This window comes from Quercus suber, unplaced genomic scaffold, assembly GCF_002906115.3.
Source record: "Quercus suber isolate HL8 unplaced genomic scaffold, Cork oak 2.0 scaffold_40, whole genome shotgun sequence".
NCBI classification, from domain to species: Eukaryota; Viridiplantae; Streptophyta; class Magnoliopsida; order Fagales; family Fagaceae; genus Quercus; species Quercus suber.
The window spans coordinates 1202502-1228546 of NW_027069505.1; the positions used below are offsets into that span (position 1 = coordinate 1202502).

The following is a 26045-nucleotide window of genomic DNA, read 5'->3' on the forward strand; positions in this document are numbered from 1 at the left end:
TTGTTGGGGGTTGGATGGCGGTGGCTAGTCACCAAACTACATAGTCATCTTAATATAATTTTTGTACTAGTCATCTACTTATTATCTAAAAGAATCTCCCAAAGCCACAACCTTCACCTTTTCCTCCTCCCATCATCATAAACATAGGCCACCACCGCCTTTATGTACCATAAAAATGAAAAATCCTTACTCATCTCTCTCCTACTTGGTGATTATTGGGTAATACTAATATCAATCTCATAATTCAATCTTGCAAGAAAATCCCAAAAAAGCTACAAGCTTCTCCTTTTCCCTAAACTTGGGTAGTCCCCACAACTCTCTCTCCTTCCTCTGTCACCATCCAAACTATGCACAAATGGTACCATTTTGTGGGTTACTCTTTGTCCACTTTACCATTAACATTATGATTTAAGAATCTCTCTCTCTCTCTCTCTCTCTCTCTCTCTAAAAGAATCAACTTACCTTAAGGAATAATTGCACCACCTACAAACCAAACCCATATAATACACGTATTAAGTAATAAACCATTCCTTGTCTTTCGTATGAAACCTTCTTTGGGGACCATAGTCTATACACCCCTCCACCCTACATTTTCTTGTTCTCCCACTACCATGTAACATTTCTTTTACCAAAATTCCATTTTTATATATATACATATAGCCTATACCAAATACACATCTCTCTTGTTATTCTCTCCCACCCTGCAAGCAAAGCAGTCAGCTTTTACCTTTTTTTTTTCTTTCTTTAATCTTTCTTTTCCCAATTGGTTTCTGGGTTTCTGTGCTCCTCTCATTGAAATTTGAGATCTGCTTCAAATATCAAAAAAATGGGTTTTTATCAAGGCACTAGAACTAGCTCTAGCGAGGACTACTCTGACTATAATGAGTCCAAAGTCAAGTCCATACTGAGAAAGATGTTTTGGCAACTTGGGTTATCTTGTTTGTTACCAGCTCGCCTGAGGAGAATCTCTAGCAAGAACCAGAGCCAAGCTGACATTCTCAACAGCAATGGTGGGAACAAGAATTTGGAACACAACAAGGCATGGTTGCTAGCAGAGTCTGGTGGGTGTGGTGCAGAGTTGACAAATGCTGACCCACAATCTGTGCACTCATCTTTCAGGTTCAGTTTTTGCTCTCAGGTTGAGCTTGAGTCGTTGAACATGAATTCTTCAACTGCTGCTACTGTTTTAATGGTGAATTTGGATAATGGAATGACTGAGTCTCGAGCTAAAGAGCTTAAGTGGAGAAGAATTGAGTCATTGGAGAGAAGCATATCACCTGTGGCCAATACTCTTATCAGATTCAGCTATGGTGAAATTCTTTCCGCTACTCGCAATTTCTCCAAAGGTACTTCAATGGGTTTCTTTTGTTTGAATCAAATTTGGTTTATGTTGTATTGTATGAGATTTCTGATTGATTTTGTTGTGATGGGTAGGCAGAGTTTTGGGAAGAGGGGCTTTGAGCTGTGTTTTTAGGGGGAAAGTTGGGGTTTTGAGGACAGCTGTGGCAATTAAGAAATTGGACAAGGAAGATAAGGAGGCTGCAAAGGCATTCTGTAGAGAATTGATGATTGCTAGCTCTCTTCACAACCCAAATGTTGTTCCTCTTGTGGGTTTTTGTATTGATCCAGAAGAGGGTCTTTTCTTAGTCTATAAGTTTGTCTCTGGTGGAAGCTTAGAGCGCCATTTGCATGGTATGTTCTTATAATTTTATTTTTATTGTGAATTTGATTTGGATTTGATGAGCTTGAATTGATTATGTGACCTACACGTTGGCAGGGAAGAAGAAGAAGGGTGTGAAAGGTGGTTCTTCACTTCCATGGTCTGTGAGGTATAAGGTTGCCATAGGGATTGCAGAGGCAATAGCATATCTACATAATGGGACTGAGAGATGTGTTGTTCATAGAGACATTAAGCCCTCTAATATTCTCCTTTCTTCAAAGAAGATACCCAAGGTAAAAGGGCTATTTTCTTTTAAATTTCATGTTGGTTTCACACTCAATTTGTTCTATGGTAAATACAATTCATTCTGATGGATTGTTATATGTGTAAATGGTGTTTACAGTTATGTGATTTTGGATTAGCTACATGGACTTCTGCACCTTCAGTTCCTTTCCTTTGCAAAACTGTCAAAGGAACATTTGGGTATGCTATCTAGGAAACTTATTATAATGTTCTAAAAGCATAAAGAAAGGAAATCTTTTTGGTTGATTATTACATGAAGTCTTGTTTTCTCTCCATTAACTGAATTGATACCATATGCACAGTTATTTGGCTCCTGAGTACTTCCAGCACGGGAAAGTATCTGATAAAACCGATGTATATGCTTTTGGAGTGGTTCTACTGGAACTCATAACTGGCCGGAAGCCAATCGAAGCAAGAAGGCCTCCGGGGGAGGAGAATTTGGTCCTATGGGTAGGTTAAAGTTCAATTTCTTTTATAGTTGCCTTTGACTTTGTGGTGGTTACAGTGAGTGTCCCCTATTTGCTTCTGATGTGGGGAAAAGGAAGTTTTCCTAATAGCTAATTGTGACAATAGCCCAAATGACCAATAGATATATTGATTTAATCATGTGGGCCATTTAATTGATAAAGGTCTTTTTTTTTAGCAATGGTGTCAAAACACTGCATTGGTTTCTGATGTATTAGATAATCTTATTCATTAGTCGATTTTGAATAGTGTTTTGTTATTGTGATAGGTTCGACATTTAATTCTTTGTTTTAAGGTTGTACGCATATGTGACCAACATAAATGGTGCACAGCATATATGACCTACATGTATAGAGAAATAAGAAGTAAAAGCTGCACCAAGTCAATCAGTGGGTCCCACAAAATGTACAATTTTTTGACCTATCAAAGTTGGAAACAAGTGCCAAACATGCCACCTTAGGAAGTTGTGGTATTTTCAATGATAAGTAATGAGTTATAGAGTGATGAGTGATGAGTGATGATATTTGAGTGATGAGTGAGCATTTTTTGAAATCCAAACAGCCCCTAAATTTCATAAAAAATATTTTCATGACTAAGAGTATGGGATTATTTGTGCGCTGCCAAATTAGTTGGTGTTGCACCTTGAATTTTGTATATTAAAGAAAAAAAGTTTTGGTGTTCCTTTAAAGTCCACACAGATGCAAAGATTCCATCTGTTCTGTATTGTAGAATCCCAGAGATACCCACATTGTACAGTTTAAGTTTTAGTGATGGCACCATTTATACAGTATATAAGGCTTTCTTTAAAACAAGCTGTTCTTTTATTTCGGTAACCTAAAGTTTGTTCTAACTGCACTTGAATGTTTGTAATTGGCGTAACCTAAAATTATGTTATTTTAACTTGTATAGCTCAAAACAATTTAGCTTCTTCGTGAATAGTGTCTTATAGATTCCTGAAAGACTAGGAAGTGTTTTTAACATTTAAACTACACAGCTTTCATGCTTCAAACAAATTATGACATAAGACTAACACAATTTAGTTTTCACATTAGAATTAACGAGATCTTGAATTTTAGATTTAGAAATTTGTATTGTACTAAATTTTTTACTGGACTAGATATCATAAACTTATAAAGTTGTCAAATTTATTAGTATTTGCATCTTCCTTCATTTATTTATGAGATTTATAGACTGGCTTTATTTGCATGGGTAATGTACTTAAATGATTTGATGTACAAAACATATAATGATCAATATTCCATCGGACAACTCTGAAGCATTCTTTATACTTTATTTTTATTCTCTTGGAACAAATGAAGCCTCAGTCTTGAGGTTATGGAATTTGATGAAGGAAAAATCTATGGGTATCTTGGCCTTGTGGCATTATAGGTTGGATGTTATGGGTTCAAATCCAATTGATTGGAGTTAAAAAAGGAGTGATGAAGTATAAATTGTGCGTCTCTTAACAGTTAAGCCACTGACTAGTGTTTGCATCTAGAAACCATGTATGAGAACAATGTCTCCAAAAACTTTATAAAGCATCCAATCTAGGAGTATTGCTTTTGTATGTTTCCTTCTGAGTTCCATGGCATTTATGCTGTGGGGGTCAGAATATATAAAATATTACTTTTGAAAGTTGACTAGGATAAATCTGAGAATAAAATGATGTGGCGAGCACGAACCAATTGTGATTGCAGAGCTTTCTTCACTTAAAAAACTTATGACTTTATCTAGATTGACTGACTGAATGGTTGTTTCTCAATTGCTATGAAGCTCTACTTAGTAACCACAAGCTCCTTGGCTCAAGGTGTTCGATTCTGGGGGCTACTACCCCTTAAAAACTTACTGTAGCAAAAAAAGAAAAAAAAAAAGAACTCTACTTTAATAGATCTTTTTCGATGAATATAGTGCATGAGCATAATTTCTATGAAATTTAACTCAGTGTTTAAACACAGATATAAATTTAAACAACTCTATGTATTTATAGGCAGCATATCTCTGTTTAAGGTATTATTCGCTTGCAAAAGGGTTTGCCACATCTTTGGGGGTGTTTAATTTTTATGGGGTGGGGCATTTAAGTGTTTATTGTTATGTCTCTGCTTGATACACTTGTGAAAAGTGAAGGTTGGAAATGATAAACTTGGTACTGTTTTTGCAGGCAAAACCCCTTTTGCAGAAAGGGAAAGGAGCCATTGAAGAGTTGCTTGATCCACAGCTCAAATGTACTTTGAAAAATTCAGATAAAATAGCACGGATGATTGAAGCTGCAGCTTCCTGCATAACTAATGAAGAATCTCGGAGGCCAGGCATTGGTGAGGTTGTTGCAATATTAAAAGGTGAAGAATCACCCGTTGTCTCTAAAAGAAAGAAGTCTGGTTTTCTGGGAAATGGATGCGTTATTGATTGTTATTCTCACTTACAACAAACAAATAGTGAGATGAGGAGTCACTTAGCTTTGGCAATGCTAGGAGTTTCTGAGTTTGAGGACGACGATAACTTTTTCTGTCGTTGAAGCATTATTAATTGCACATTCTGGAAATTTCCCATTAATTTTTATGTTGCTTTGCTTGATGAGAGTGCTAGAAATTTTAACTGGAAATTTGTTGAATTTGTGTATAGGTATAGGATTCTAACGAACGGTTGGTGTGTACATATCTTCCATTTTACCTGCCCCTATTCTCAGAGGGAAAAGTGTAATAGATTTTCAAGTCTGGAGTTCCCATGAACCTCAATTCACAAGAATTTTGAAACGTGGTTGCATAATTGGTACTTGGAATGTTTTGTCTATGATTGATATATTTGTGCCATGTTTTAGATGGTCTTGCATGGGTAGATAATTATTCAGAACCTTGTTTCAATTAAGAAAAGAAATTATGTAAGATTTAAGACCTAATCTGGAAGCCTGAAACTTGCAAAGGCATTAGACAATGGAACAGGAAAAGGGTTTTGTACTATATACATAATGGAAATATGTTAATGTTCATTATTTGGTAACAGAGAGGAATCATTCAAAAGCACAATATGCTGTCATTTTCGCAAACAATGGCTAACATCAGGTCAACTGTAAATAAACCAAAAAAAAAAAAAAAACAATTACGTCTTACGCATTGAAGGCAAATGCATTAGATCATACATGACTCATTTGAAGAACAAAAACAAAGATAAAATGAGGATATACTGATGAAGTAGGAAGAGATGTCAACTAAAGAGGAAGACCAGTCTAGCAAATGAGTCCAAAGGTAGTTTTCTATTATGTCTTTTTGTTTGACGTACATGCACACAATTTATAAAATATTTCCATATAGTGTAGCTTACCAAGGAAAGAAAAAGTCTACTTTGGCCAAGAACCACTTGTTTATATTTGAATAAGTGGGTTCAAACAGTTCAACTATAAAAACAATTCTATCTTGATAAACATCCAAATAGCCTCCTTATGGCTCTCGTAGTGTCATGCAAATGAATCACATATAAAATATATGGGTGAAAAAAATATATGAAAAAGAGACGCATTAAAATATCTTAGCAACATCCTTCATTAAGCCACTATTGGCAGATGCAAATGCAGTGAACTCTTGGAATGAAATGAACCCATCACCATCGGTATCAATCTCGGTCATCATACGTTTCACCTCCTCGGCTGTGACTGAGCCAAGTGTTTTGAGGGCATCCCCGAGCTCCGCTGAAGAGATTTTGCCATCGCCATTGGCGTCAAAGCTCTTGAAAATGCGTTCATGTTCAGCCTTTACCTGTGCATCATCAGCCATTGTGTATTGTGGTTGTGATAGTTTTCTAAATTTGCTTGGGGGAGTTGGTTTACAATTGAATGTGTGAGAGTAAAGTTTGGAGCATTAAGACTTTGGATTTTAAAGAGATGGTTTTCCAAAGGGTAAGGTAGTCCATGAAGCTAGGGGATTTAGCGAAAGTATTGGATCACCTAAAGATTGTAACTTCCTAAGTTCCAACGGTTGCCAAATTAAGGTAAAAAGAAACAATGAGATTATATCTGTTATACGATGAATGGCGGGAGAGATGGAATGGAAGGAATGGGTTGGATTATGTTCTTGTCAGATTAGGATGCGGAAACAAAATCATCCATTGTTAATTTATTATTATTTAGAGTGAAATACATAAAGTCACTAATAATTTATATCATATTTCATATTGTATTTTAAGCTTTTAATTGACAAATTAAAGTCTCAAAATTATGAATTTTGTTTATCGCTGTTATTCATTTCCATTACTATGGATGGTAACAAAATAGAGAAAATTGGGACATCATCGATTAAATTATCCATTTTACTTTGACAGCTATTGAACGGAGATGGTAGAGAGAGAATGCTTCTCTTAAAATTTAAAATAAGAAAGTGATTGACAAAAAATTGAAATTGGTTGCGTAGGTGAAATACAAGTTTTGTTAACAAAATTTTCATTTTCTTTGTTTAATGACCCAATTTTCGCTAAGATTGGGACTTTTAATTGAAAAAATAGAAAAAAAGAAGAAGGAAACAGGATTTAAACTTTGGATTGTCTTACATAATTTTCCATTATATTCATTACACGTGGTACGAGCGTAGGACCATATATTAATTTCTATAAATTGGCTTCACTTTACATCAATTTTGGGGAGTTTCAAACAGGAAGACATTTTATGCTTTTTACAATTTGTTAAGATAGGAACATTATTATTATGTGAGTCATTATTGATATCTCTTTTATTATTGACTTATAGACACCAATCACATATCATTTCAGAAATTTAAAAAAAAATTCACTAAATTTATTGTTTTATTTAAGAGGAGAGGCCAACCCCATCTGGGTTGTACTTGTTGAGATACAATGTGTACATGGGCAAGCTCAATCTGATTTTCATTATAAAATGTTAGATATCGATAGGAAAGAAAAGAGTTGGTGCTGTTTTCAGGTTTGAGTCTGCTTCCGCCAAGAGGGTGAGAAGTTTGGCTTTGATAGAAAATTACTAGTTATCTAACACTTTTTTAGTTCCAAGGCCCAAAAATTGGTTTTGTCCTCTTCTGAGTTAATGGGAAGGCCTGAATTAATTGGCGTGTAGACTAGCATAGTTTGGTCTGCTCTAAAAGGCTTTGTAAAAGAAGCCCACTCATTGTGCTTGTCACAGTAATTTTTACCACCATGACACGACACGATTCACTGTTGTATTCCTCTAATTCTACCGTTTCGTTCAAGAGATAATTTACTAGTGTAAAACAGGATAAGATCCCCTCTTACTGAATCCTCTAATTTTTGAGTAGTTGTAAGACATGTGGCGTTTAAAAATGAAATGATTAGCACATCTCGCACTAAAAATGATAGTGAATTGGAGGTGATACTTTCCCATGTAAAACATTGTCAATGTTCATGAGCATTTTTAGATAAGGATTAAAAAGACCCAAGTGCCCCAAATATCTGACGTTAGGGAAGGTAGTTGCTGCACTGCATATGACACTTTGGTTGGAAAGAGTTGCATCACATGCCGTGTCGATATTCATAATGCATTTACAGACCAGTGCCACCATTCTTCCCAGGAATCATGACTGTCCTTGTGAAGGAAATTGCCTACTTAAGTGAAAATGAAATCATTAAACATTTATAACAGACTATTTTGATAATGTGTTGAACCTAGCCTACTGGATCCCCCCCGCCCCGGAGGTCACTTTGGACGTACGCATACCTAACCGTGTAAAAAACCTGATCAAACATATAATGCAATTCATTCAACAAGTTGTGAAAATGTTCATCAAGTTCAATTCAGTGAAAATAAAGAAGATGAACGGGCAGCATGGATGTGTTTTACCAGAAATCACAAGCACATCAACCATATTATTTGTATTTTGAAGTCTCTTATACAAGATCTATGAATCTGCTCAATAAAAATAATTTCAGATGTTACATTTAACTTTTCTCTTCTGAAATTTTGCTTTATTCTGTACGATCATCATCATCTTCCAACAAATAGCCAGGACCCAAGAAGGTACTTAACAGATGTTGGAATGTAAATTTATGTTACAGACTGAAGCATAGCATCCAGCACAGCTTCTCTAGTTGGCAAAGCTGGTATTGCACCTCTCTCTGTCACGGTCAATGCACCACAAACATTGGCAAACTTGAGAGCATCTCTCAGTAAGTCCTCTTTCTACAATTCAAAACCACATACATCAATTTATTAAGGTGGCATATAAAAATGCATCAATGTTAAAGGAGATCCTAGTTATGCAAATTTACCAAGACTATTACCCAATGCGATAAATTAGGGACTCAAACTTGTTCATGGTAAGAATTAGAATATGAGAATTGAGTAGGATAATATTGCAAACAATGTTAAAGAAAGAATTTGTAGGTTAAGAAGCAAGCAAAGCACACTAATGTTTTACAATAAATAATTAAAATTGGAAATCATTAGCAATCAATTCTGATGTCGGGATTGCAGGGGTTTATGTTTCTCTGTTTAGTAAAGACACAAGATCCCCAGAGAAACTTTCCCCTAAAATAAGGTACTGAGCAGTAGTACTATTTCGAGCGTGCTTAATTATTCCAGAAACTGGATTATTTGAAACCTTCATCATGTCAATCTACATGAAATATATGTTAAATATATCTGCCATCTTATACATTACATATATCAGGAGCAGCATTTAGTTGGTAGGTTTTTTTGCTTTTGCACATGTTTGCAAGTGCAAGTCTCTTTATTTACGTTTTGGGAGGAGGGGGGGAAGACAGTGTTGCAAAGGCCATTAATCAGGGTTTGTTGATCCAAGACCGCAGCTATGAGCGAGGGTACCGTACTTAACAACTACGTGGAGGTTGTAATCTCTATGGTAAAATAAATCTGATTACAATAATATTTACACCACACAGTACCATATTATCATAAAAATATTATTAGTTTATAGCCCTCCACTGCTATAATTGATTTATATAACCTTTCCAAAGTAAATTATTACTAAGTATAATTCTGATTAAAGTTTACACCTGGAACAACTTTTGTTAATATTACACCATTTAATAAATTATAAATTATTATTGCATGAATTTTTTGATAAATCCACCATTATATTGCCTTTGTCTCCTTACAACTCCATGCTTGCAAAATATCTAGATTATTAGAAGATCAATAGCTATCTCATTTATAAAATATCTGATTTTCAAGTTTTTCATAAGTTAAATTACTAATTTCGTCCCTCAACTATAATTATGCCAATTTGATCTCTCAATTATTAATTTTGTTAATTTAGTCCCTCAATTTTTAAAATCAAGTCAAGGGACTAAATTGACACAATTAATAGTTGATAGACTATATTGAACCTTTTCCAATAGTTGGAACACTCAAATGTAATTTAACCTTTTTTGTATTTTAAATTATACACAAAATAATATCCTATTGATATGAAATTTGCTGTTTGTGTTTAGAACAATGAGAGTGAATCTAATAGTGGAATTTTAAAAATATTAATCCAATAAAAAAATTTTAAGTACTCAGTGCATATGCCTTCCGTTTCTACAAGGTCTGCAAGAGGTTCCCTCCCCCCCCCACAAAAAAAAAAATTGGAGAGGTTGTTTCTGGACTCAAACCCACAACTCATTACTTGGATGGATGGCACTTGCCATTGCAACAAGGTCCGAACTCTCTCTCTCTCTCTCTCTCTCTCACATATATCTATATCTATATATATATACACATCAGATGATGACAGATCGGATTTGAAAAATGTTGAAAGGTCAAAAGCATAACCAAATGGTTGGGGGAACAGCTTTAAATGATGACAAAGGCAATGGAAAGGATTATGTGACAGAAATATACAAATCATTTCAAAACCAAAATAGTTACTCCAGATATACATAAAGATAATGAAGTACTGACTTGAAGGAAGCATATTAGGCATCTGTATCTGAAAAGCAGTACCTGAAGCAAAGAGAAATCAAGAGACAATTGGGATAGCACTCCAGCAACAAAGGCATCCCCAGCACCAGTGGTGTCCACTGCATCTACCTTCAAACCCTTAACTCTCCCACTGAAGTTCTGAAGAGAAATATACATCATGCAATTTCAAATTCACAATTATTAGAAAACTTAACTACTATCATGATTATTGTAAAAAAATAATAATACAAAGAATTGCAAAAATTAGATTTGCAAATAATAAGACCACTTATATATTGATTTGTGGCAGCACTTCATCAATATATAACTTCTCCAGGGTTTTGTAAGGTACCATACGTTTCTTGCTGGAGAAGACCCTACTGAGTATGGGAAAATGCATGAATGCCATATGAACAAACTCAACCTCAAACTCAAACTCATGGAAGTTGATCCTTTGTCTTTTGACCCATCATATAAGACTTTTGCAAATTACATATAGGGTAAATCTTCACATTTTTAATGATTTGACAACTACTTGAGATTAGAATTTGGATAATAGTTGGCAGATGACAACAAATGCTGCACACTGATCATTACCAAGGTAAAATTCAAATCATCTCTGCCAATGAAAGCTAATACATCTCTTTAATCCATAGTCCAGCAAATCCCAAGTCTCATTATTCAGAGAAGAACACACGCGTGCGCGCGCATGACATGATACTGTCTTCCCATTTTCCTCCAAGATTCATGCAAATTCGATCTAGGATAATAAAGCACTGTCTATCCTCCAAATTGTTGATCTAGCGAGTTATTTTTTATGAAGATATCTTGATTAACTTTCCTCTATTGAGCTTCAATGCATCTTCACTTTCAAAGGAGCTAGAGTTAAAGCAGTAACAAGTAAATCCACATTACTTATTACATACACACACATTTGGAGAGAGAGAGAGATCCATGCATTGACAAAAAGAAAATATCCTCTCTTGTAGAACAACAAAAATGAATTTTGGCAAAGCTTACCTTGGTGTAGTACCTGCAACCATCTGGGCCCTCCGTGACAAGGAGTAATTTAAGATTTGGATGGAACAATTTACGAACAACAGCATCATCATATGGATCTTCCCCTTGCGTTAGAAAAGAAACTTCTTCCTCGCTTACCTGAAGTCATTGAAATAATCAGAGATGTCAATCTTTGCATTGCCTTGTAACTCAGTCTTCTAGAAAAGGGACAAGAAAAATCAATTGTGAATCCCAAAACACATAATCTGCATTTCTAAAAGGATGGATACCTTGATAATATCTGCCATCTTCCATATACTCAAAATCCCTTCCCTGGCACTTTCTGCAGAAGGCCATAATGGAAGCCTCAGGTTTGGATCATATGACAGAACCGCACCAGAATCCTTTGCAGCTTTTGCTGCAGCAATGTGGGCTGACTTGCATGGTTCAGTTATAAGACTAATAGAACCATAATGGAAAATTTTTGCCTGCCACAGGATAGGGGGTCAGTAGGTAAGAAAACACAACGAGTCAAATAAAACAAAATGGCAAACACTTTGGAAACAATTTTAGATTTATGTAATAAGGACAAAAATATAGACCCGGGTGTCAATGTTGAGCACAGAAAAATGGCACATGACATGGTGGCCCCATATGGAAACAAACCCCTTTCTTATATATGTATTTATTTATTTTTAATTTTTATTATCAAGAGGATGTCTATATACATGTTTCCAGAAATGACATAATAAGAATTTTAAAATTGGAGGGTCCTCATTACATTATGTGGATTGCTTGTAAGTGAAATAAGTTAGTTTAAGTGTAACCAATAGCATTCTTGAATCTAACAACTTATCATATGAGATATAATCTATAACCTTTTGCTTAAAAGATATATGTTGCAAACTTTCTTTCTATCAACTCTCATATATTTATAATGTTTTGTTTTACAATAGAAAATCTAACTTACCTTCCTAATTAAATCAAAATCAAGTTCAGCCTCTCGTAGCAACATATCAGCACTGGGGTTACGAAAAAACATGAACTCACGTTCCCCATCGCTCCTAAGTGTAACAAATGCTAAAGCAGTTCGTGCACCAGGATCAAAACGCATCCCTTCATTATTCACATTATTCTGCTTTAATATATCTGCAAGCATGTACCCAAATTCATCTTCACCAACCTGTTCACATTGCGTAAAAAATTAAGGTTACAAGATAATATTGACGATAAATTGATTTGTTTTTCAAATAACTTTTCCAAAAGTATATAAGAAACCGGTTTGGATGCATCAATTTCAACAAGTGCAAAATACACGAGCATTTGATGGTTCAGTTTTCTAATTTCACTCTATTGAGGAACTAGAAATTTCCCGATCACCAACTTGGACAGTTCCCTAATATTTTGATTTCTGATTTAACCGATCAATCCCATGGCCAGTTTCCTAAAATCCTGCTCTATGGATGAGCAAGACATTCATGGACTACATTACTGTGGTTGGCGAGAAAATATTCTTTCTTTTTTTTCTGTACACCAAATCATAACCAAAACCCCCCTCTCCCAAAAAGAAAAAGAAAAAAAGAAAACCCATGTGCTTGAAATATGATCTCATGATCCACCCACGAGTAGAATACAACAAAATCATTGGAAACAGAGACCTTATGTTTAGTTGGTAGAAAAAATTTACTAAAGAAGGCAGACCGAAAATTTCAGAAATGGTCATGGGCTGGACATTAATGATAAAGTTGCTACTTTAGGCATAAAAACTCCAGTGTTAGATAGGATTTTCTTCAAACTACCACATTCAGACATATACAGTGGAGACCGAGAAAAGGGAAGAGAATATGGGGAAGCTGATTTAAAGTAAAAAGGCAACGTAATCACTCGAGCATTTGATTATTTCAGCTCTCTTATACCTTACAAACCATGAAAACCAAAAACATCTAGACACAATATTAAAAAATATACCTTCCCTATAAAAGCTGATGAGCCACCAAGACGAGCTATTCCAACAGCAACATTAGCAGGTGCACCTCCGGCAGCCTTTTTAAATGCAGGTGCTTCAGCCAATGAAAGCCCACTAATAGTTGGGACAAAATCAATCAGCAATTCCCCAAAACAAACCACTAGGGAGGATTCCTTGGTTTCAGGTACCCCATCACCTGGAAATGCTTTTCCTAAAACACATAAAAGTTGAAAACTGAGCAGTTCAGTTTGCATAGGGAAGAAAAGGAGTGCACATAGAACTAGATGATTAAAACAGTCAGTTTATAACAGTTTTGATTCTATCAGGCCTACCCCTTTTATGTAGCTAATAAGGCATGGCCGAATGCCTTATTGGCTACATAAAAGATTTAAATTAAGAGATTGAAATGGGTGACTTATCAAAAAAAAAGAAAAAAAGATTGAAATGGTCGACCCATACAACTAACTCCTTATGAATTAATTTGCTTACCATGGGCACTTCACTTTAAAATATCAAAATATAACCCAAAAACCTCATATAACTATTGATTATATTAATATGTGTGGGCATGCTTGAAATATTATATCAGTTATATAAAATAGCTAAGGACTAAATAAATGCTGTGAGATAAATGCTTATCCCCTCCTTTTCTCTGCTTGTCATCAGTATGGATCATGGTTCAGTAGCAAATTCAAGCAAGAACTTTGAAGGCCAAAGAGGGGGAAGGATTTATGTGAATGGCAATTGCCCATTGGTTTTTTTTTTTTTTTTTTTTTTTTTTTTTTAAATTTTTTTTACAAGTCATGTTGTTTGAACTTTTAAGTTACAGAATATAAGTAATCTTATAGAATTACTAGGATCCAAGATAGGCAGGACAAAGGCAATCCATGTTCCTCCAGCAAGAACTTCTTAGAAACTTAGCATTGAAGTTCATCTAAATGAGCAACATAAACAGAATAAGCGAGAACAGATCAACTTAGATGAACTTTCTTAAAATTTTAATCTATTTTTTGACATAATAGTAATTGCATATGCTCATATTCAGGGAAAACAATATGAAATAAGAAGAAGGATGATGGATTTTGGAATAATGAGACTTCAGTTTCAAAAAATAAACCCAATGCTGAACTCTCAAACCTATTAAGTCCAAGTTATTTTCAGACATAAACTAATCAGACCACATTTCTTTAACATTCAACAGTGAACCATCAACTTTTATCCCCTCTACAGAGTTGGTCGGTCAGTCCACACATTCCGAATTAAGTTCTCAACTGTTAGACATTGATAACCATGCATTTTGTTTTCATTAATTTTCTACTTCAAAATCTTCTAATGCAGCTTCTCTTTTGTTTAGAAAGAGGACCGGATGACGATAATTATATGCTAACTAGAAATCCTCATAAAATGTTAATGTTCTCAAGTTTTCTCCCCTTTTTCATCTAAAATTCATAAATAGGAGGAGTCTACGTTTCTCTATTCCTTTCCCCATAAGTAGGTGTATTAGATGCTCCCCCAGCCACATCTCCATCTGCTTTCACCCAGCTTGGTTCATTCAAAATCAAAGAATATCACAGTCCTAGAATTGCACAAGAAGTTCTGATTAAATATCCATTAAACAAGGGGCAGTTGCAATAACCATATCACCGTTTCTTCATATTCAGCCTCTTTATCTTTTCCCATCTTAAAGATTGTCCTTTAGTTATTCAATGCAGTTATTACATTTCATTTACATTTATAAAAGCAAAACATGTGTTGTGATAGTGAAAATTCCGATACTAATTAGTTGTGAAAAATATACAAAACAATAAAGGCAACACAAAGTTCAACGTGGTTTGACAAACTCTATGCCTACATCAATGAACAATGCAAACAAAAATCCATTATCAATAATGGGAACTTTAACTACACACAAACCTCATAAACATAAAATAACCCAAATCCCCAATATACCCACACTAACTCTCATACTCACACACCAAACAAAAATTAGATAACTCTCTAACTACACAAAGTTTTGTCCTCTACCTCTCTCACACACAACAAAGCTACACCACCACTCTATTTACAGGAACTAGAGCACCTCTATACTTCTTAACTTATTCACCTCCTTATTATTTTTCTAGCCAATGTGAGATTCCAAAACCAACTAGGAACCTCTAATCTATTTCCCTCATGTGCTGCTGGACTAAAGAATATGTGTATAGTTTCTTCTTATTCTTTTTTTAATTAAAAAAAAAAAAAAATCCCCATTTAGACTTATTGTTCATAAGTAATATGTGAATATTAAGATCCGCCATGATTGCCAATCCAAATACACAGACCAAAACACACACACACAAAACCGAGCAAACTAAAACAACCCTCTAGTCTTTTGTAACTATAAAGAGAAAAAAGAAAGTTCTACCAAAAAAGAAAAAAAGAGGTACCTTTCAAATTCACCCGAGAAATTGAGCAGCGGTTGACATGAAAAGCGAGAAGCTTTGACAGTTCGTTGACTGAAAATCTGACTCCATATGGGGACAGAGGCCACAGTACTGCTAAAGCAGAAAACACTTAATGAAGAGCCATCAAACAAGCAAAGTTTATCAGAATACTCTTGATTTCTCAAAAGCACTTCTGGGTATGAGAATAATTGGTTGAAGAAGGAAAAAAAAAAAAAAAAAAAAAAATTTAACAAGCACTTAAATGGGATCAGTGTTTGACTATATGATAATATTGAGTTTTAGTATAGACAAGGCGATGAATTTGATGGGTTAGGAAGGAGATTCGGATGAAGGTTTGTACCAAGAGATTTAGCATTGGAATGGCCGATAAATTGAAGGAATATTTGCTTTTGTTTTTGTCGCAGGTTCAGGTTGGAAAGAACAGAACAGCAAGCAGTGTTGGACTGGACAGGATACTGATCTGCGTACAATACTTTATAGGGGACAAAGCTCAAGTGGGAGAGAAATAAAAGCAGTTTATTGTCTCGCACTTACTATTTTTTTAATGCTTTTTTCGACCATTAACTAGGTTAGCTCTTGCCATGTGGACTTTTTGATGAACAGTTAAACTATGCCAAAAACTTTTTCAAGAATATTTATAGATGGAAAATGCTAAAACACTTGAATATTTGGATTGATGTAATAGACTAATTATATATATGATTAGTGAATTTCAACCGCTCATAAATAATTTTATATTTAAATGGATAAAGTTTAGTTACAAAATTGGTTGTAACCTAATGTTACAACATTACTCAATAAAATAAGAATTACTACAAATTTTGAAAGTTTAACCGTTGAATTGTATGTTTTTTATGCTCTTAATACACATGTCAAAATTTGTATTAATCGGATATTATTTATTATATAATCTATAAGTTTATATTTTATGCATAATTTTAAATTATAAAAACTTGCAATTTAAACAATTTATTGGTGGTATAACTACTTATCTTTAATTTTTTCAAAATTTTGCAAGTATGAAGAAGAAGATGTAATCCAATGGTGGATTTGTCAAAATTCACCTCCAATAAAAAAATATTAAGTAAGGTTGTAACTTAAGGTTACAACAAATTTTGTAACTAAACTTTGTCCTAATAAATATGATTAATGGGTTTCAACCAGCTCATAACTGAATATTTAAATGAACAAAGTTTAGTTACAAAATTAGTTATAGTCTAACACCATAACTTTACTCAATAAAATAAACATTATTATATATTTTGAAAGTCTAATTGTTGAATTACATGTTCTTTATGCTCTTAATTCATGTCAAATTTTATATTAATTAGATATTATTTACTATATTTACATTTGTCTATATCCCTCTCCTTATTGCTCTCACATTGTCTAAGTTTTAGGCATTTTGATTTGGTCATTGAATTACTATGCAAAGGCATGTTAGAGACCTTGCTTTAACATTTGTCTGCCTCTCTCTCCTTTCCACTACTCTCATTTTTTTTTTTTTGCCTCTCTCCTTCTGCCTTCCTTTCTCTCTCAATTCTCTGCTTCTCTCTCTTTTTCTGCTTCATGCTGCCCCTAGCTCCAATGTGCACTCGGTTCCAAGCTTTGAAATAGTATGTATGTGTTTCACTATACAGTGATTACAAGAATGGAAATTGAATCATCAGATGCCGAGCCAAGTGAAATGAAAATTATGCACAAAATTTTTCTAGTAATTGGCATTCATAAAACTCATTGTATTTGCCTATTAGCCATCAGACATATAATAATCATTTAAAAGGTCAAACACATGAAACTTTTAACTTTTGTAAATGAAAACATGAGTGGAGACAAGATTTAAACTCAATACCGCGTGCTATAATATCTTGATAAATTATCAATTGTTTCAAAAATTTAAATTATTAAAAAATGTTGAATTTAATCGTTTAATTGATATTTTAACGGGTATGTTTATTTCCATATATTAATTTAGCTTAGAATTTTAGTACATTTCTTATTCTTGAATGGTTAAGAAAATTTCATGTTTTGGTCCCCTTTGGAAAAATTCCTGAGTTCCATCGGTGGATTTAATCATGATGATTGAGATCCATGGCAAAATTGCAATGCAAACAAGAACCACTTCTTTGCACAAAAGTAAAACCAAATACTTTTAGTATTATTTATTGCATAATATGTTTAATTGAACTACACTTTACTCCCAACATTTTCCTTCACATTGTTCAAAGAAGAAAGAACCAAAAGAGATTATGCAACGATTAATAACATAAAACCAAATTAGAATGATTAATTAAAAAGTCCCTACATAAGTAAAGACATGCAGCATCAAGTATAGAAAAACTAATACAAATGTTTGTTGCATTTATAATATTATCAGAAGCATTGTGAATAACCAGCGTTATTTTTCAGTGAATATTCCACAATTTTATCATATGAAACAATTTTAGTTGAATATGCTTGATGGATGAATCACGTGAGAATTTGAAAAGCAAGGATGCCTTGAAAATTCTGGAGATGGAAGCAAATACATATCCAAATGAGTCCACTGAAAGTTACATAGACACAACACATGCATACAAGCATAATTGCCTTTGTATGCTACTAAGGTTCTCTGTTTTATTTAATCATTGAATATTAGAGCATATCCCAAAATCAGAATAAGAATATTTCAGGACTAATGCTAATGTAAGCAATATATCATTGTAAAAATGCACGTATATATTCAGATTCATGTAAGGAAGAGCAAGAATTACACAAACTCTAATCTTTTTACATTAGTGTATCACACAATGAATAAAAGGAAAAGTAAGCCAATTGCTATTTAATGATTCATTCAACTACAAGCTTTATGTCTGACAATTTTGTAAGCACAAGGAACACCATTTACGATCATGAAATGCGTAACAACACTAGTTTCAATGATTTAACAATGAAAGAAGTGTTGACCATCACAAGTTCACAACATTGTGCAAATACCTTTGGAAGAGCATGTCCCAATTTTCTAATAAGCTCATATACATGGATTGATTGATCCCCTGGTAAAGTGGGAGGAAAAAAAGAAAAAAGAAAAAAAGAAAAAAAGAAAATCAAATCATGGGTTATTATATAGAACTAGTTGCAACTTTGCGCGATGCGTGGAAATATCTAATTATTTTGTAATAAAATATAATTTATAATTTATTTTCTAAAATATTCATAAAATCATATATTAGGATTAATAATTTGTAATAAAGCATTTTCTCATAAGAGAATTTAATTTTAGATGTATTAAACTATTAATTAAGAATTTTTTTTATTATAAATATATATATATATATATAACACCCTTTACCAAACCGACAAAAGGCAATGATTTTTTTTTTTTCTAAAATAAACAATGTCATATTCTTCCTTAAAATAATGAATTCTGTGTTCTCTAGTAAAACAAAATTTATATATATATATATACACTTTATTTTTATATTAAAATTTTCATTTACTCATATTATAAGATAATTTGCTAGTGATAAAATACTGAGGGGGATTTGAGTTTTTCCAATAATGATAGTCAGAAATGAATGGTAAAAGTAAAGTTTCCCACCATTAAAATTTTTTAATTGATCTTTAATCCCAAACTAATATATATATATATTTTTTGAAGTATACAAAGTAAGGTCATGATCTCTCTCTTTTTAAATACAATGCTTATCTCAATACAATTATAAATATATTTGAATAAAAACATACCCATATGAAAATGCTATGCAAGCAAAGAAAATGTCATGCATATCAATCGTTGCTTAACAATGATTAATTAGACTAATAAGGAAAACAATTTTTCGTTCATAATCTATTGAGATTATTTTACAAAATAAAAAATTATTTGCAAAATCTACTAATTAAGTTTCTATACGCATCCTTATATAATAATAATAATAATAATAATAATACAATTGCAAAAGTTAAAATATGTCACTCATCCAATTATTTTTGTTTGACTAATATTTGTTTTTGTCTAAATAAGTGGCAATATAGGGTACTTTTTTTTTTTTTTTTTTTAATTTTCATACAAGATATAAATTTTACTTTAGCATAATTTAAGTGTATATGTGTGTGAAATTTTCTCCTGAAGACTTGAATCTTGACCCTTACCGCTCACACCTCACAAGCATTTATACTTGTGGAGTGACCACCACACCAAGGGTGTGCGGCCGTGGCAATATAGGGTACTAATACAACTATTAAGAGTATTTTCTCTACAAAACTAAAAATTTGTCCACCCAAAAGGATTAAAAGATAAACAAAACTTAGTAAATGGTCATAGTTTTGCATCTAAGATTCTAAATGGATTATTAAAAAAAATCAATTCTAACTTGCAAAACAACTAATTATTAATCCAAATCAAATCAAACCAATCAAGTTAAATCAATTGAGAAAATTTAGAAACAATAGAATTTAGGAAAGTGGAGAAAATTTAAAAATATATAAAGGAATCAAATGAATTTTTTTTAAAAACAATGATTGGAAGAGATAAAAAAATTGAACTAAGAAAATGGTTGAAGAAGATGAAAAGTTGAATAAAGTAAAAATTACAAAAAATAAAAAATAGATGTTAATGATGTGGTGCAAAAAGAAATTTGAAAAATTTATTGCAAAACTTCCATTTTATATATACTATAGATAGATGTGTATAAACATTGTTTTTGGCTTTTAATTATTCATTGATTTTATTTTTTAGTTATAAACATCTAAATTAAAGTAGATGAATATGTAAAGACAAAATTACATGTAAATTTAAAACTGTCCAAGATAAATGTATAAAGTCAATCTATTTATATATTTAATAGTGTCAAGAAAATTTAGGAATAAAAATAAATTAGAAAATGAATAATTATATGCTAATGACGTGTAAGTGAGGTGGCGCAACATGAATATAGCAACAAATAAATACTACAAAATTACAAATTTGTCCCCACCCAAAAGGATTAAAAAAAAAAACAAAACTTAGTAAAGTCTCATAGTTTACATCTAAGATTCTAATAGATTATTAAAAAATCAATTTTAACTTGCAAAACAACTATTATTAATCCAAATCAAATCAAACCAGGGACAGACCTACAGGGGGCCCCCCGGGCCCCTTTGGCCAAAGAAAAAAGGAAAAAAAATAATTGGGCCCCTACCCCAAAGAAAAAAAAAAGATTTTTTTTTTAATGGTTATATTATTTTTATTTCTAGCCTCACTCATCCAAAAACTTAGACCCCTTTCTTTAATTAGCCTAGCCCAACTAGCAACTACCCAACTCAAAAACTTAACAAAAACAAAATTTTAAAATAAAAAATAAAAAATCCTAGTCAACCTAGTATTAGAGTACTAGCATTATGTGTTTTAAATGCTAAATATTTAGTATTTAGAACACAAAATACCAAAAACACTACTGTACGAGACATTTTAAATACTATATTAAAGTAGCAAAAGTAAGTTTTTGTTTGTGAAAAAATTTATTTATTTTTGCAACAATTGATGTTCTTAAGAAACAATATTATTTTGTGTTTTTTTTATAATCTTTATTGGTAAATGATTGCATCTTAATGTATTAAAAATTATTGATTTTGTGTATTGATCTTGGTTGATAGTTTGTTAGTACTATATGGATACTTATTTGGATTTTTTTTTCTTCTTACACTTCGCCCCCTCTTGCTTGAAATCTTAGGTGTGCCCTTGAATCAAACCAATGGGATAAAGAAAAAGAACTTGTGATTAGAAATTGGAATACCAAAATACATAAATATGTATAAAAGTCAATACAAATTTGTCAAAAAGAGAAACAAATGTGATGTGACAATCAAATCAATAATAACAAAAAAACAACATTAGCGGGAAAAACAAAAGGTTGAAAGTTGAAAATTTAAAAAGACATCGATTGAGAAAATTTAAAAACGGTCGAATTTAAAAAAATGGAGAAAATTTAAAAATATATAAAGGAATAAAATGATTTTTTTTAAAACAATGATTGGAAGAGATAAAAAAATTGAACTAAGAAAACACTGGTTGAAGAAGGTGAAAGGTTGAATAAAGTACAAATTGCAAAAAATAAAAAAAATAAGATGTTAATGACGTGGTGCAAAAAGAAATTTGTAAAATTTATTGCAAAACTTCCATTTTATATATACTATAGATAGATGTGTATAAGCATTGTTTTTGGATTTTAATTATTCATTGATTTTATTTTTTACTTATAAACATCTAAATTAAAGTAGATAAATATGTAAAGACAAAATTATATGTAAATTTAAAACCGTCCAAGATGAATGTGTAAAGTCAATCTATTTATATATTTAATAGTGTCAAGAAAATTTAGGAATAAAAAATAAATTAGAAAATGAATAATTATATGGCTAATGACATAGTAGATGAGGTGGCACAACATGAGTATAGCAACGGTAAATACTACAAAACTACAAATTTGTCAACCCAAAAGGATTAAAAAAATAAACAAAACTTAGTAAAATCTCATAGTTCAGCATCTAAGATTCTAAATGGATTATTAAAAAAATCAATTCTAACTTGCAAAACAACTAATTATTAATCCAAATCAAATCAAACTAGGGATGGATCAAATCAAACCAGGGATGGACCTACAGGGGGGCCAAGGGGGCCCGGGCCCCCCTGGCCCAAAGAAAAAAAAAACACTACTCTCATTTTTTTTTTTTTGCCTCTCTCCTTCTGCCTTCCTTTCTCTCTCAATTCTCTGCTTCTCTCTCTTTTTCTGCTTCATGCTGCCCCTAGCTCCAATGTGCGCTCGGTTCCAAGCTTTGAAATAGTATGTATGTGTTTCACTATACAGTGATTACAAGAATGGAAATTGAATCATCAGATGCCGAGCCAAGTGAAATGAAAATTATGCAAAATTTTTTTCTAGTAATTGGCATTCATAAAACTCATGGTATTTGCCTATTAGCCATCAGACATATAATAATCATTTAAAAGGTCAAACACATGAAACTTTTAACTTTTGTAAATGAAAACATGAGTGGACAAGATTTAAACTCAATACCGCGTGCTATGATATCTTGATAAATTATCAATTGTTCAAAAAATTTAAATTATTAAAAAATGTTGAATTTAATCATTTAATTGATATTTTAACGGGTATGTTTATTTCCATATATTAATTTAGCTTGGAATTTTAGTACAATTCTTATTCTTGAATGGTTAAGAAAATTTCATGTTTTGGTCCCCTTTGGAAAAATTCCTGAGTTCCATCGGTGGATTTAATCATGATGATTGTGATTCATGGCAAAATTGCAATGCAAACAAGAGCCACTTCTTTGCACAAAAGTAAAACCAAATACTTTAGTATTATTTATTGCATAATATGTTTAATTGAACTACACTTTACTCCCAACATTTTCCTTCACATTGTTCAAAGAAGAAAGAACCAAAAGAGATTATGCAACGATTAATAACATAAAACCAAATTAGAATGAAGTCCCTACATAAGTAAAGACATGCAGCATCAAGTATAGAAAAACTAATACAAATGTTTGTTGCATTTATAATATTATCAGAAGCATTGTGAATAACCAGCATTATTTTTCAGTGAATATTCCACAATTTTATCATATGAAACAATTTTAGTTGAATATGCTTGATGAATGACTCACATGAGAATTTGAAAAGCAAGGATGCTTTGAAAATTCTGGAGATGGAAGCAAATACATATCCAAATGAGTTCACTGAAAGTTACATAGACACAACACATGCACACAAGCATAATTGCCTTTGTACGCTACTAAGGTTCTCTGTTTTATTTAATCATTGAATAGAGCATATCCCAAAATCAGAATAAGAATCTTTCAGGACTAATGCTAATGTAAGCAATATCATCATTGTAAAAATACACATATATTCAGATTCATGTAAGGAAGAGCAAGAATTACACAAACTCTAATCTTTTTACATTAGTGTATCACACAATGAATAAAAGGAAAAGTAAGCCAATTGCTATTTGGGTCCGGTTAATGTGTGCCCTTAGGACACACATTAAGCTTTCTATTTTTGGAAATATTTTTTCAGAAATTGAAAAAACTGTCATTACTTTTTCAATTCTTGAGAAAACTTTTTCTAAAAATGGAAATTAATGTGTGCACACATTAGTAAAATCCTTGCTATTCAATGATTCAACTACAGGCTTTATGTCTGACAATTTTGTAAGCACAAGGAACACCATTTACGATCATGAAATGCGTAACAACACTAGTTTCAATGATTTAACAATGAAAGAAGTTAAGTGTTGACCATCACAAGTTCACAACATTGTGCAAATACCTTTGGAAGAGAATGTCCCAATTTTCTAATAAGCTCATATACATGGATTGATTGATCCCCTGGTAAAGTGAGAGGAAAAAAAAGGAAAAAAAATAAATAAATGATGGGTTATTATAAAGAACTAGTTGCAACTCTGCACGATGCGTGGAAATATCTAATTATTTTGTAATAAAATATAAAATATAATTTATTTTCTAAAATATTCATAAAATCATATATTAGGATTACTAATATGTAATAAAGCATTTTTCTCCTAAGAGAATTTAATTTTAAGTAGTTTAGCATTACAACCTGCAGACCAAATAAGAGAGAGGACAGGTATTTCAGCACTATCAGGGTTTCCACAGCTTCTGGCTTCTGATTCATGGCCTCTTCCATGGGTTGTGGGTGGACTTTCAGCACTATGTACGTACCACTCCCAATTCTGTAACTGGCAGATTGCATACAAAGCCTTCAATATTTGCTCGCCATAGATTATATGTGTGAATCCAAGGTGCGGTTAATCATCTTGATGTTTTTCAGAAATTGTTAGAACAAGGAATATTGAGAGTTGACCTCGATCAAAACAAATCATTTTGGATGATAGATTGTTAAAGCACTACTAACAAACTTTAAAATTTTACTGTGCTGAGTTGCCAAGAGAGTATCAGACTATATTTAAAATACACAGAAATATAGAGGTAGTAACTGCAAAAATAAGCAAATACCTTGGACCCAAAATACTAACATATATATACATTAGATAAACTTTATTGCAAAGAGACTACTTCATGAAAAAAAAAAAAAAAACATGAAGTAGCCTAAAGAATTACAATTGAAAAATATTTACATATAAATTGACTCTATGAAATTTTGAATAGAAGTACTATCTGTGAGACCCAAAGCAAAGGACCACTCATAAAGAGAACTAATGAAAGATGTTAGCAATTTATTTAATGTGCACTCCATATCTTCAAAACACTAGCATATACTTGAAATTGCCACTGTATATATGTGTACACATTACAATTTAGACCTATCACGCTTGATTGAAGAAAGGTGAACATGTAGCAAGAATTTCAATAGAAAAACAAGCTCTCACTACATAGCCTAAGATATTTTTCAAAAATGTAGGTATAATCATGTACAAAGGTCGAAAAACAAGTTCTCACTGCATAGCCTAAGGTATTTTTCAAAAATGCAGGTATACTCATGTACAATGGTCACTTCAGGCCTTGGAGCATTTGTCCATGTTGAACTCATCCTAAAGAAGCACAGTGACCACGAACAACATCCTGATGAGGTCAGACCCGTGGAAAGGAAAAGTGGTTTTGAGGAGAGGTGTGGATCTAAGACTAAGAAATACCAACCTGAGCATTTTTTGGCCTTGAAAATCACTGCTTGGTCTCAGGTTGTGTGATTTCTCCTCTCTGTCTCCGAAATTTGGTTTGAGGGAGCAGGTTCCGAAACACTCTCTCGCACTCCTTTCCCCAGAGAAGTCAGGCGGTGCCGGTGGGCTAGTGTAAATTTTGGCCTCAATCAGCCCAAAGTAATTCTTTAAATACTAAAACTAGGAAAACGAATTGAATTATATTGAAGGAAATAGCCGTCGCCCCTCTCTCCCAATCCCAAACCGCGTTGTCTACCTTCAAGTTATTATTTCATCTTCTATGGAAAATGGTGATGCTGATGAAATTGTGTTTTATGTGGTAGTTTTTCTTTTTCTTATTCGGAAAAGGTGGAGTATCTCATACCTGTTTCTATATAAAAGACGTAGACATGCAATCACTTTGCAGTGTTAGACGGCAAGCTTTATTTTGTTGCCAACGATTCCGTGGACTCTCCACTCGGAACGTATGAAAATCCGTTTTGTCGTGAGGTGTGGACCTTGGAATTGCATGTGCTGATGAGGGTTGGAGTCGTGCACCTCGATTGAAAACTGGGAGATGCAATCCTCATACCATCGTTCTAGGTGATAAGCTATATGTTTTGGGAGGATCGAACCATGTGTTTATTGCTTCTTTAGAGGATAATCAAAAGATTCTTGT

General features: G+C 32.8%; 3 protein-coding genes across 4 annotated transcripts; 1 reads left to right on the top strand and 2 right to left on the bottom strand.

The window, feature by feature from the left end:
• Nucleotides 1-213: 213 nt before the first annotated feature.
• Nucleotides 214-5178, top strand: LOC111995182 (protein kinase STUNTED). Of its 2 annotated transcripts, XM_065771190.1 has the most exons (7): nucleotides 214-1346; nucleotides 1435-1692; nucleotides 1778-1953; nucleotides 2064-2143; nucleotides 2266-2413; nucleotides 4587-4764; nucleotides 5048-5178. In XM_065771190.1, the coding sequence occupies exons 1-7, from the start codon at nucleotides 827-829 to the stop codon at nucleotides 5059-5061; spliced, it is 1374 nt and encodes a 457-aa protein (XP_065627262.1). In that variant the 5' UTR covers nucleotides 214-826; the 3' UTR covers nucleotides 5062-5178. The 2 variants fall into 2 exon arrangements, with proteins under 2 accessions (XP_065627262.1, XP_023882859.2); XM_024027091.2 differs by having other exon boundaries at nucleotides 215-1346; nucleotides 4587-5178.
• A 471-nt stretch (nucleotides 5179-5649) lies between these two features.
• Nucleotides 5650-6275, bottom strand: LOC111995657 (polcalcin Ole e 3). Its single transcript, XM_024027579.2, has one exon. The coding sequence runs from the start codon at nucleotides 6190-6192 to the stop codon at nucleotides 5938-5940; it is 255 nt and encodes an 84-aa protein (XP_023883347.1). The 5' UTR covers nucleotides 6193-6275; the 3' UTR covers nucleotides 5650-5937.
• A 1890-nt stretch (nucleotides 6276-8165) lies between these two features.
• On the bottom strand, nucleotides 8166-13375 carry LOC111995644 (probable fructokinase-6, chloroplastic). The gene is made up of 6 exons (XM_065771191.1): nucleotides 13269-13375; nucleotides 12271-12483; nucleotides 11591-11788; nucleotides 11322-11459; nucleotides 10344-10460; nucleotides 8166-8576 (listed from the first exon to the last, which is right to left on the bottom strand). Exons 2-6 carry the CDS (start codon nucleotides 12457-12459, stop codon nucleotides 8442-8444), a joined length of 777 nt encoding a protein of 258 aa, XP_065627263.1. The 5' UTR covers nucleotides 12460-12483; nucleotides 13269-13375; the 3' UTR covers nucleotides 8166-8441.
• Nucleotides 13376-26045: the final 12670 nt, after the last annotated feature.

What these genes read in the sequence shown, in the direction of transcription:
- LOC111995182 (XM_024027091.2), top strand. Translation starts at nt 827, where the DNA reads ATGGGTTTTTATCAAGGCACTAGAACTAGCTCTAGCGAGGACTACTCT. An exon ending in CTTAGAGCGCCATTTGCATG is followed by an intron (nt 1,693 to 1,777) that starts GTATGTTCTTAT and finishes ACACGTTGGCAG; the next exon opens with GGAAGAAGAAGAAGGGTGTG. An exon ending in CTTCAAAGAAGATACCCAAG is followed by an intron (nt 1,954 to 2,063) that starts GTAAAAGGGCTA and finishes TGGTGTTTACAG; the next exon opens with TTATGTGATTTTGGATTAGC.
- LOC111995657 (XM_024027579.2), bottom strand. Translation starts at nt 6,192, where the DNA reads ATGGCTGATGATGCACAGGTAAAGGCTGAACATGAACGCATTTTCAAG.
- LOC111995644 (XM_065771191.1), bottom strand. Translation starts at nt 12,459, where the DNA reads ATGCTTGCAGATATATTAAAGCAGAATAATGTGAATAATGAAGGGATG. An exon ending in AGATGGCAGATATTATCAAG is followed by an intron (nt 11,460 to 11,590) that starts GTATCCATCCTT and finishes CAATGACTTCAG; the next exon opens with GTAAGCGAGGAAGAAGTTTC. An exon ending in TTGATTTCTCTTTGCTTCAG is followed by an intron (nt 8,577 to 10,343) that starts GTACTGCTTTTC and finishes TTTGAATTGTAG; the next exon opens with AAAGAGGACTTACTGAGAGA.